Below are 12,345 nucleotides of genomic sequence, written 5' to 3' on the forward strand. Positions count from 1 at the left end.
TGGTTGAGAGTAGAAAGAAAACTTGTACAACTGGTTAAATGAGCATCAAGTATTCCATACCCTTGCCTTTGTGAAGTTGTTACAGTGTTATGTCATTGCTAAATCAACATGTGATCACTCACATCCTCTTTTGGTTTGAAAATTACCAACATAACATGTATATAGCATATAAAAAACAACAACAATACAAATAGTGAATAGCACTAAAGTCACAGAACAGCAACACCTGATTCACTTTCAGTGTACTTTATTTTGTCTCCATATTCGACACAGTACCATGGATTGACTCAATGCATAAATATATTAACAATGCATTTTAGTCAGACTTTATTTCATTTAAATCACTGTAATATCAACATGATGTCTAGAAAAACATAATAATTCTACATGTATTTCAATGTTGTGTTATTACTGCATCAATCCTCTGAGGAGGAGTCAAAAACAGAGGTAGTTTAAACCATTAATGAGCGGCTGTACTGTCAGTAAAATCTTCTCTATGTCTCACACGACAAGAAAAACATCTGTGCTTTACAAGAGTTTTACATCGACTGTACGACAGGTAAACAGTTTTGTTTGCGTTGGTTTGGATGACGGGACCTTAAAGGAGAACCGGGAGCTGTGGTGTTGGTGTTGTCCTTCCAGTGAGGAACATAAGTGCTTGTGCAGTAAAAGGTGAATGTGTTGGTCTCTCTCTTCTCACGCTTAAACCGACTTGCATGAGGTCACCAAGAGAGAAAACAAAAACAGCTAAAGTTTTTGTGTGTATTCCTCAAGTTTGTCCTTATGAACTAAGTTTCATTAAATATTTCCATTATAAATTTTTCAAAGAGGGTTAATATAATATGATTATTCATTGTTCACCATACATTTGAACTCATCTATGTTTTAAAAGAGAAGTATAAATAAATTTAGTATAATGAGCTCACAGTTTTTGAGGAAAACCTTCCGTTTCTAAAAAATAAACCTTGTGTAAGCCATGATGGTTTTGACTCCTGTGGCATTTTTTCAAAAATTTTTATATGAACTAAACAAATACAAGTAATATGAATGATAAAAGCCACTGAATATTAAGAAAGACTATGACAAACAAATTACGAAGTAAGTAAATACGCAGTTACAGGGATACATAATTTGATGTAGTCCAACTTTGTTGCTTGGCGTTGTAAATAAAACATGCAACACCCTTAAAATCACCTTGAAATTACAATACCTTTGCAAGAGGTGAATCCAAATCTGGCTACTGAGATTTTGCCAATCAATCATATTTACATGTGATTAGAAATATGAAAACATTACATTAAAACAGACTGAATAGTTATCGCTCTAACCTAAATAATTGACAAGTGTGTGATTGGTCAAAGAAGATCCTTTCCCAATAGGTTTCCTTCTCAACAATATTTAGCAAAATTTGCAACAAGACTATGTTGATGTCAGAGTCCAGAGTAAAACATTTCCAGAAAAGGAATTTCTATGAACACAATGTGTGTTGAGTCTGCTCCTTAATCTTTGTGAAGAAGGAAAAAAAAACAGCTGCATGAACCTGTTTTGTAAAGACATACTAGTTTTTGAATGGTTAAGAGATTTTAGTTAGTTTTAACTTTTACAAAACACCACAAATAAATCAAACTTTTAAAACAAATGAATATGAGAATAGTATGTACATTAATACAATAATAAATATACCAAGTATGAAATCAGATTCAGTTCAGAAATGGCTCTGTGTTCTGATTTAAAATGAAAAACCAGAAAACTGTTGATGTGGTGTAAAATGTTGAATTGAAAGACAAACCCTGTGACTAGGATTACTGACAGTTTAATCATTGTGTTCACTAAACTAATGTCTAATGCACTAAACAGCAAATACACCGATATATAACTGCTCTTGGGGCGGTACATACTCCTCTGTTTAAATTCTGCAACAATGGCCAGTCAACAGGGACAGTGTAGGTTCTTTCTTCTTCAGCTTATATTGAGATGTAACTCTGTCAGTTGTACCTGGTCAGTCGGCCTCAGTCACTCACAGACTGGTGTCTGTAATAAAGATGGATGCCTTCAATCGCATCCGCAGAGCTGCACTCTGAGACGCTCAGGGTTCAGTTCAGCATCCTCTGCTCAGAGCAGACTCCTCAAACATCTTCAGCACATCCTGAGGCTGCCTGCTTCTCTCAGATCAGTCAGGAGCCTGTGAGGAATCACGCTGTGTCTGCAGATCCGACGCACAAACGCCCTCTCACGATCACACAAACCCAGGCTTCATGGAGGACTTGAAACATTTAGGGCAACCTTTTGTTCCGTTTGTCTGCAGACACCTGAAGGGAAAGAGCACAGCAGAGTGTCAGAAGCTTTAGCTCTCAGCCTGTTAACATGTGTTACACTACATCTCTGACTGGATCTCTTCTCTGCACCTGCTGTGAAAACCTTCAGTAGACGTATTCTTAACAATTTGTGTCATGAAGATGTACTGGCAACAATAATTAATAAAAGAAAAAGCATGAATACAATAAGCTGGAGCACCCACTTGAGATGGAAAATGTGGGAACAGGGCAAGGCCTGTAACTTTTGGTCCCTGTCCCCGATGGACTCTCCACACATGCCACAGTAGAGCTCCAGCTCCTCGACGCACTGCAGGAACTTCACCACCTGCTCTGTGAGCTTCTCCTGCTCCCCCCGACTCCGATAAATCCCCTCGCTCAGGCAGTGAACCTTCAGTGTACACAGCTTCAGACACACACAGGGGAAAAAAAGGGCTGTCAACGCCATACACACTGTGATATCAGTAATAGATCTGAGCCGTTTGTAAATCTAATTGTAACTGAAGATGAGTAGATACCTTGTTTCCCATTCCATCGGCCAATTCCTGTGCTCGCTGCAAAGAATCGAGAGCCTGCAACAAAGAGAAAGAGAGTTACATGAAAACACAAATACTGACCAACAGAACCAATAAGGAAACAGAAAAGAGTCATGGCCATTCCTTTCATTGTGCTGTGCATGAATGAATTGTTGAACACAACACGCACACATGAGGGGCAATTCAGAACCTTATTTGGATATTACTGTATTATAGGTACCTTGTCAAATTCTTTCTGCAGTAGCCAACACTTTGCAACGCCCAGGTAGACGTGTGACTGTCCGATACGGTTTCCAATCTCAGTCATGATGGCCAGTGCAGACTCGTAGCGAGGGAATGCTTTCTGGATGGAAGAAGATGATCATGACAGATGATTCATTCATTCATTCATTCATTCATTAAGTAGAAGAAAAAGCAAAGATATAATGATTAACAACCAATTCTGAAACAAGTTCACTATTTTACACCTTACATCAGTGTCACGCCTGCAGCGGTGTATGTCTGCAAAGTTGAGCAGGCAAAGAGCCTGCAGAGGACGGTCGCCATGCTGCAGAGCGATCTTCATAGATTCCTGTTGAAGCAGGAGACACAGGAAATGAAAAACTTGGTAATTAAAGAGGGGTCACTCTCCACCCAGTCTCCTGTGACACCAACATGCTGCTAAGATTCGAATGGAAATCACGGGAAACTTGATTTTGAAGCAGCAAGTGCATTTTCATCCAGTGGCAGCACAGCAGGAGAAGGTATGTATAATATGCTTGTAATGTACTCAACTCAGTGATGTACTTCATTATTTATAACTTGTGTTTTACCGTCACAATAATAACATACACGAAACTAATAGCTGTATTCTCCTGTTACACGGTTCATTCAGCCAGTTTGTGTTTTGCAGTTTGAGTTTCACCAAATGTTCAAATGAGCCAAAGTGAGATGTGCTGAGGAACGTGAGACATATTTGTCTCTCACCTTTAGGACTCCTCTTGTACTCTGGTATTCCAATATGACAAGATGTGTAAATTATTTGGCTAAACGTGTCTGGCAAATGTAATAAATCTGAAATGCATCCGGCTGTCTTGTTACTATACTTTTACACTCCAAGGCAATGTCATCAAGTTATTTTTCACCCTCGGCACATAATTAGAACAGAGCGAAGACTTAAACCTCCCTCTTCATTAACAGTGTTAAACCAGTGCCTCTGTGAGCATATTTTGGTCGAGGTCTGAGGCCTGGTACGACACGGCAACTGGCACTTGCACCTGTCAGCAGCACAACATCTACTGTATCTGCAGCTCCCACGTCGGGACAGCCAGAGGCACCGGGGGGTAGAGGGGGAAGTGGGGGGGGAGAGGGGGGGGGGACTTGGTAAGGAAACCAAAACTGTGACATTCTCCATAAGTTATGTAAGTTTGTCTCCGAGGACAGCGATCATGTGTTGGACGGTTATAAAACAATACCTCACAGCACTCCATGGCGTCTGGCAGGCGCTCCAGTTTCCTGTAGGCTACAGACATGTGGTACTGGCTCATGGCTCGATACTTGAGGCTCCAGCCCTTGCCGTAGTCATTGACGAGCTCAGCTGCTTTGCAGGGGAAGAACAGGGCTTTCTCATAGTCCTGTTGGCAGACATGGACAATAATAAGTCCTCTAATGTACAGCAAAACATCTTATTCAGATGCAACTGACACGGGCTTGTTGGGTTGCAACGACGACAATTGAACTTTTGATGGTATCAAATGAAGAAACATGCATAAGTGTACATGTACACTAGTATACCTCTGGGTCACTAACAAGCAAATTATATTTTTTCTTTGATAATGTGTCATATGAGTGCATTCTTCTAACACCACTTCATCACAATCCCATTGAAACCAATCCTCCCTGGGAAGCCGGGGGGATTACTTTTACAAATCTCTGATGTCAAGGGTACTACATAAGCCCCCTGCCAGCCAGCCTGCTCACTCTGCCCTTGTTTTACAATGTCCAGCACTACATGAGCTGACCATTGATGATGTTTGCTTGGATGCTCTGCAGTGTTATCATATCCCCCAAATACACTGGCAACATTGGCACTGATTGTGCAATCAAGTCGCACGTGCGGTCCCATGAATGTTTTTCACCCAAATGACATAGCTGAGATGTCTGCGACCATCTGAGTAATTCAGTTTTTTAACAGGCTTTTATTCTATTCTCCTTGTCTGAAAGGCTTGGATTGTTTCAACAGCAGCCATTAAGATCATTCAAATCAGCTCACAGCCAGATTTACAGCCATCAGATCTCATTAAAGCAGTAAAAGCAGCATACTGAGTATACCTTGAGATGGACGTAGATGTTTCCCAGGCTGCAGCAGACTCTGCACTCCAGCATCTTGTCATCGTTGTTGTGTGCGTAACGCAGGGCCTTCTCGTAGCTCTCCAAAGCTTTCTGGAAGACGCTGAGGCCCAGGAAGGCGTTGCCCATGCTGAGGCATACCTGTCCGTTGAGCTGCAGGCTCACAGTTGTGCCCTGCATGTTTAGGCAGGTCTTACAGTAGGAGACTGTTTTCTGGAAGTCGCACAGCTTCTCGTTGCTGCGCGCCAAGTTCAGGTAGCCCTCCGTCAGGTAGTCTGGGTCCTCCATCTCTCTGGCTGTGTCGATTTGATCAAGGGCGTACTGCAGGGAGAGATGTCAGTGTGATGTGATGGAGGGCATGCAGGCAATCGTATGGATTGTCTTACATCTCGATAAATACTGAATTAAAGAGAAATTATCTGATGAATCCAAAGACATGAGGCCCCCACTTTATAACGTCCTAAGGGTGAGAGTGGGTGCTGCTTGAGTAAAGATGATTATGTCAACAAGACACCCCACACTCATACTCGGGTTGCAGGACACTTATTTACTCTGCATCGCGTGGAAGCCACAAATTAACCCATGCTTCTCAAGATAACAGAAAATGGGACATAAGCGAGTAACCTTTGACCTCTTCTCGATCAGTCATCAATCAAATGTTAAAGTGCTGCGACAGCATGGAGTGTGCCGCTCCAGAGCAACATGATGACATATAAAATTGATGAGATATTCAGTGGCATTCACTCATTAGGATTGCAACCTCACACACACACACACACATCCTGCTGCTGGTTGCACAACACATGACATGGTATTAAACATGAGACATGACTTATCCTAACCATGTGATAACATCAACTTTTCAGAGTATAAATATTAATGACCTTTACATACAACAAACACTATCATTGCCTGGATTGACATTTTACCATTGTTAAGCCTTCACAGAAATGCAAGAGTATAACCATAAATGTGTACTGATTTGGCCAATTCAATTGCATTAAGTTACTGCAGGTAGCATAGAGAGTCTTACCTTGAGCATGTCTTTATATTTCCCCATCTCTGAGTGAGCTGTGATCAGGCACCCCAACACCCGAAACTTCCCTCCAGGATCCGAGGTCTTCTCCAGCACTTTTGTCCACACATGCAGGGCTTTGTCTGTCTGATTGGACTGATACAACCTCAGGCCCTTCTCTATCTGCTGCTTGGTTTGGTCCTGGCCCATCTCTGGTGCAAGGCGCCTCATAAAAATATTCATTCGTTTAGGCCATGCAATTTCAGTGAGGCAGCAAGAAAGTAGATCCTTGCCATGCACAGTACAACTCCAAAGAAGATCCCTTGAAGATGATCCTCCGAAGGGGTCGGTGCCAGAAGGCCTACCACCAGATCCCGCTCTCTCAGCTCCGACTGTGCTGAGACGGAAAGGAAACTGGATCCACCGAAGTAAAACGGCGACACACCAAGACCATTATCACCACTCGTTCTGCGGAGAGCTGGAGGGCCAGGAAAATATCTTCCCCCTTTAACCCTGCAGTGATCCCCACTCACCATCAAGTGTTCAGAAATTCTCCTGCAGATTTCCGTTTGAAAAACGCCAAAGAAACACGTTTCCCGGTGGAGTGCTCGCAGTGATATCCCAGAATATCTACTCCCTCCACACCCCAGCTAAAGGAATTCTCAGCACCCCCGTGTCTAACCCCCTCCACCTTCCTCCTACTGCTGGCGCTACAGCAGATGGCCTTGTCACTCTAGACCATGTGTCCCTTCAGGAATTCTGTCCTGCCCTCAGCAAGCGGTCCCAAGGTCACTACAGCTCCTAGCGATCTGCCTTCACACTAAACCTCACTCACTGGCCAGACTCTGGATTACAAGTTTTTTCATCCCAACCCTCTGGAGTATTAAAAACACTCATCCACAAATGGATCTGATCAGACGCTCACATGTGGGACCGTGAACTGTGATACGGCGGCTATAAACAGCTTTATTTCCCAACATTAAGGGACTGCATGGTCAGACGGGTGCTTGTAGCAGCCATCGGTTCCTATTGGGAGTTCTTATGGAGGGGCATATGTGCCCCTAGAAACCCCCACCCCTCATCTCGGCGTCAGCAACTGATGCTTAGAATAGTTCACAAAGTCTGACATGTTACTGGGCTTGGGTTTCAGCAGCACAGCCTCCTGAAACACATCAATGGGATCAAAGTTTTGTCCTCTCTGTAGTAGCTTTCTCTCCTTCAAACCCCCCCCACACCCACCCACACACAAACCCCCTCCAAGGACACAGACAGGCACCTTTAGCAACTCACCATTCACAAGATGCATTCCCAACCAAAGATAAACACAGGTGGAGGTTATCTCTTTGTCGACGAAGCTTTCAATAGCAACACGACAACAGAGTGCACTCTTTATAAATGCAATGTTTACAATGAGATCCTAAATCCCTGTTAGTAATCATAGTATCAATAGTAAGGGATAGTTAATGAATGAAGGCTACAGAGCCATAAATATCAAAACAAACATCAGTGACTATAGAGATATATTTGACATTTATGTTAACAGCATAACTTCAACATGTACATTGGACCAAAAATAATAATAATTACAACCATAAAACAAGAAACTGTGAAAATTTGAAAAGTTAGAAAACATTCTCTGTTACCGTGTTTATGCACACTGAGCTCAAATATGACATCTGAGAACACATCATCATAATACACTTGTTCACATACAACGTACTGAAGGTGGATGTTCGATGTTCAGTAAAGGTTTCTATGGTGAAGTTGTTCATGCGTGTCAATAAACAATCACAGGAAACAATGTTAATTAGTTCATCACTGGTTACAGCATCACCACAGACTTGTTTGATTCCTCAGCTAAGGGATGCACGATGAGACACTGGACCACAAGCAGGAGACACACGGCGCTGAGCTGTTTGTACATGGTCGGGCGGCGGAGTCTGAATGGAATGAGTGACATGGAAATGAGCTGAGTAAATACATATTTAGAGCAGGTCTCCTCACAGGATGTCTGAACAGTGAAGTCATGGTAAGCCCCCCCCTCCACACACACACAGTCTTCCCTGATTCTCCGTGGCGAGTGTGTGGACCACCGTGTGGGGAGAATTCAGGCCAAAACAAACTGCCAGTTTGTGAGGAGGATTTTAATGCCCCTGATAACAGAGACGACAGACGTGGCCGGGTTAAACTTTAACGTGTTGGCGTCACCTTTTTTACATTTGTCCCTGAAGACGTATATGCAGCCGTTACAGCTGGCCACCTTCCACAGCGAAGGGACGCAGCTCCACGCCTCGGGGAAGCGCAGGCGGGTGAAGCTCTCCAGCAGAGGGTTGTAGCACACCAGGGAGTCTCCCTCCGCCACGATGAAGATCACGTCCATGTGGACGGCGGCGTGCATGCAGCCCGCGAACGGCAGCATGTAAGGTTTGATCTGACATTTCTGCGTGGAGGTGTCGAAGCACTGGATGAGACGGGACGGCTTTGTGAAAAAGTCCATGTCGTTCTCCTCGCCTCCCAGCAGGTAGATGGTTCCTCCCAGGTTGACGCCAGCGGCGCCGGACACCGCGGTGTCCAGCTGGCTGGTCTCTGTCCACATGTTGTCCTTCACCGTGTAGTAGATGACGGCGTTAGAGAGCGTGTCCTGCAACGTCTTGCCTCCTAGTGAGTAGATGGCATCCTCGGTGGAGACGGAGACCATCGTGTGGTGGAGGCGGTCTCTAGGCAACGGAGCACAGCGCTCCCAATCCATAGTGTGCATGTTGCACTTCCACATGCGCCGGGGGATCGACCCCCCCACCACGTACAGGTCCCCTCCGTGTTTACAGGCCGCGGTGATCTGGTGGCACAAACTGTTCTGGCCGCTCACGCTGATCGCATCGTCCTCGTCACAGTGGAGCGACACGGCCAGGGAGTGAGTCCTCGTCTCCTCCTTACCGATCAGGTAGATGTGGACATTTTCACCAATTTCCTGTAGACACAGGGGATAAAGAAACATCATCATACATCACAGATACAAATAATTTCAACGCACAAACAATCAAAACTTCTTCTTGAAAAAAGATTTTCTGCTCAGGATGAGAAAATCTTACCTTCAGATTTTCTTGGAGGATACAAGAAAACTCTTCTCTCTCCACCTTGTTGTGATTTATCCATGACTCGATCGCCACTGTTGGATTCTGGGAGCTTGGAACGCCATCTGACCACAAACACAAGACCGTTGAAATTAAACTCATGGAATTGCTTGTTTTGAGATAATTAGGTTGAGCAGTTTGTAGAGACATGAAACTTGACTTGTGAGAGGCAAACCAGCAGAGTGAGAAAATAAAGAAAAATCAAATAAAAATGCAGATAAAGAAAATGCCAGCACTTTTTTTTTGTTTGTTGTTGTTTCTTTTTTTTCTTTGTTTTTCTTTTTTGTAGTCTTTCTTTGAGGTAATGTGGGAGATTTTTTTATTATTATTATTATTCTGTTAGATATATTTAAGTGATATTATGTATGGGTTGGTATATTTGTTTAAATTCTGTATGTTGTTATTATTTTGAGTCTGATGTAGAGGATCTATATCCTGTATCAGATGTTTTTTCATTAAATTTCATTAAAATTCATTAAATGACAGTTAGAGAGCTTATGATTTAATAATGGGCAGTCTAGCATTTTCTTTAGCTGGTTTACTCAACCACATGGCAACAGAACAGGAAACAGGAATACCTTTGATGATATCCAAGAGCAGGCAGAGAGGCAGATTGAGAAATTCTTCTGTCTGATGCAGCTGGGCCAAATGGATTTTAGCACAGTGCTTGGCAGCAGTGTACAGCTCCTGGTCACTGTGTCTGTCTGCAAGCCACATCACCTGGACAAAAAAACAAACAGGTAATCAATACACTGATCCAACATAATTAGTATGAAGGAGCAGACGTGATGAAAAACAGTGACTTGCCTGCAGGCAGCTCTTGACCTCCACTGTCCGTGAGAGGAAGCGAGAGCATTCCTCAAACAGAGCAGTCAGCTGGTACATGTCGGCCATCTCATACGTGTCCTGCAGCTCCTCCACCCTCAGTTTGATTGTGCCGTGGTAGATGTAGTCGACCAGCAGCTGGAAGACGGTGGCACTGACGTCTTTCAACTCAATGGCGCGGTTGTGGGACTCTTTGAGGTTGGAGGTGAACATGGAGCGGAAGAAGCTGCTCTGCGCCGAGAGCACGAGGCGGTGCAGGTGAAACTCTTTGCTGTCCACGGTGACGGTGACATCAGCAAACAGGCCGTCCTCCAGACACAGGTCCATGATGCTCTTCACCACCCGGCTGGAGTGGGAGCGGTCGGTGAAGGTGTATCCCAAGAAGTAGTTCTCCTCTCCCACAGAGCCCCCAACGCTGAGGCCCCCCTCCTCACTGGACTCCATCTTTGCTGTTCACTTGACAAAAACCACCAAACAGCACATCAGTCACAGTTTATTAGGTAATCCTCCACCTAAAACTGATATGGTCTAAAAATGAATAAATAAATAAAAACCATGTATTGGCCATATAAAGCTGCATAAGTAAGATTTTAGATCATCTTTTTGTGGCCAACATGTACGGACAAACACATTTTGCAGTTAAAAAAAAGAATCTTGTCAGTAGTCTTCAGTGGACAAACTAAATGATAAACTTTTAAATGATGTCTGACCATATTTAATATGTCTGAACTGCATGAATAATCCCGTTTGGTGTTAACTGGTGGTTTGAATACTAACAATGCAAAGAGCACATCGGAGCCGTGCTTACAGCGCCATTAAATTGATCGATGATACTTTTTAGTGACGTTGATGTCAGCGACTCATTCACTCATACACACAAACACAAACACACTCACACATAATGTTACACGAGTGTGTTGTGGTTACTGAGTGAGAATCGAGACCTCTGCAATTTTAGTGATGCATCTGTAATCTGACTTGTTCCTTTGGTTCAATGAGCAGTAGATAAACCGCAGACGCTAAGTGACAGTGTTAACTGTCCACAGGACTGTTTGTAAGCAGGACTGTTTGTAAACAGGACTGTTTGTAAACAGGACTGTTGTGTGCTCGGTTGTGTTTACGGTCACTGTTAGCTCGCTAGCGTTAGCGGCCACAGCAGCTAACTGGCTAACGCTGCCACTCCTCTGGAGATAAACCCTGCTATCACAGAGGAACGGCTTTTACTAAAATACCATTCATAAGACACAAGCGTCTTAATGTTTAAGAAAACTAAAACATATATTATTAGTGTTATTATTAAAAAGTATTGTTACCTGAATCTTCACTACTTTTTCATTCAGGAGCAAATGAACTCCTCACCGGAAGTAAATAAACTCGACTCACTGGACTCGACTGCCGCTGCCGCCATCATGTGGCGGAACTGTGAAACTACAGGCCCCGATTTACTGCATGATACTGCACTGTGTACTCACTTTGTACATCACGGATAGTTTTATTATATTGGGAAGACGATCCATCTACGTTTTGAAGAGTTGATTGTATTTATTGGAAATCTAGAGGAAATGTTAGGCATTTATACAGAATCCTTTAAAAAAAAAAGAAGAAGCTTAAACTACTAATCTTTGTCAACTTGTCCTATGCTTAGAGTGCATCTGATGTTTTTCTCCAATTTTTACTGTTCCATATATATTATATTTCTTCAGTTTTGTATTGTTTTTTAGCAACATACCACACCACAGATAAACAATAGACATAATAGTAATAACCTAGAGCAAAACAAACAGTGTAAGAGCCAGGCAATTAAAAATAAACTGCAGTCAATTACAGCACACTTTAGTTCCATCAACCATTGTTCATGTAACCTTTGACCCAGATTTATCCAACTGAACATGTCCAATACCACAATTATGGCCAGGATATTTTCAGGTCAGGAAAAGAGAATCATTTTTGTTACACAAATACACAAATCTTGATGTAAATGTACAGTCCCTTCACAATGTTCTTTTTTATTAATCATACTAAGTAAGTTAGTAGAGCTCAGTGGAGCCTTGGTACATAACTAGCTAGCATGTACTGAAATATTCATCAATAGTGTGACCACTTGAGAGTTATTTTGCATGTTTGCCTAATGGAAAAACAAAAATACATCTTAAAATATCTGTTGACATTTCTTCATGCAATTCATTCATTCATTTATT

The 12,345-nt window shown here is 42.8% G+C and overlaps 2 protein-coding genes across 2 annotated transcripts; both read right to left on the reverse strand.

Annotated features, from left to right (window-relative positions):
- Positions 1-230: 230 nt before the first annotated feature.
- Positions 231-6,823, reverse strand: rapsn (receptor-associated protein of the synapse, 43kD). The gene is made up of 8 exons (XM_085779003.1): positions 6,210-6,823; positions 5,159-5,497; positions 4,303-4,461; positions 3,321-3,419; positions 3,069-3,191; positions 2,831-2,884; positions 2,519-2,718; positions 231-2,309 (listed from the first exon to the last, which is right to left on the reverse strand). Exons 1-8 carry the CDS (start codon positions 6,432-6,434, stop codon positions 2,237-2,239), a joined length of 1,272 nt encoding a protein of 423 aa, XP_085635129.1. The 5' UTR covers positions 6,435-6,823; the 3' UTR covers positions 231-2,236.
- Positions 6,824-7,693: 870 nt separating this feature from the next.
- Positions 7,694-11,513, reverse strand: kbtbd4 (kelch repeat and BTB (POZ) domain containing 4). Its single transcript, XM_085779002.1, has 5 exons — positions 11,461-11,513; positions 10,130-10,603; positions 9,901-10,042; positions 9,281-9,387; positions 7,694-9,159 (listed from the first exon to the last, which is right to left on the reverse strand). The coding sequence occupies exons 2-5, from the start codon at positions 10,589-10,591 to the stop codon at positions 8,299-8,301; spliced, it is 1,572 nt and encodes a 523-aa protein (XP_085635128.1). The 5' UTR covers positions 10,592-10,603; positions 11,461-11,513; the 3' UTR covers positions 7,694-8,298.
- Between the last annotated feature and the right edge of the window lie 832 nt (positions 11,514-12,345).

This window comes from Trachurus japonicus, chromosome 6 (assembly GCF_045865225.1).
Source record: "Trachurus japonicus isolate A0001 chromosome 6, Traja_1.0".
NCBI classification, from domain to species: Eukaryota; Metazoa; Chordata; class Actinopteri; order Carangiformes; family Carangidae; genus Trachurus; species Trachurus japonicus.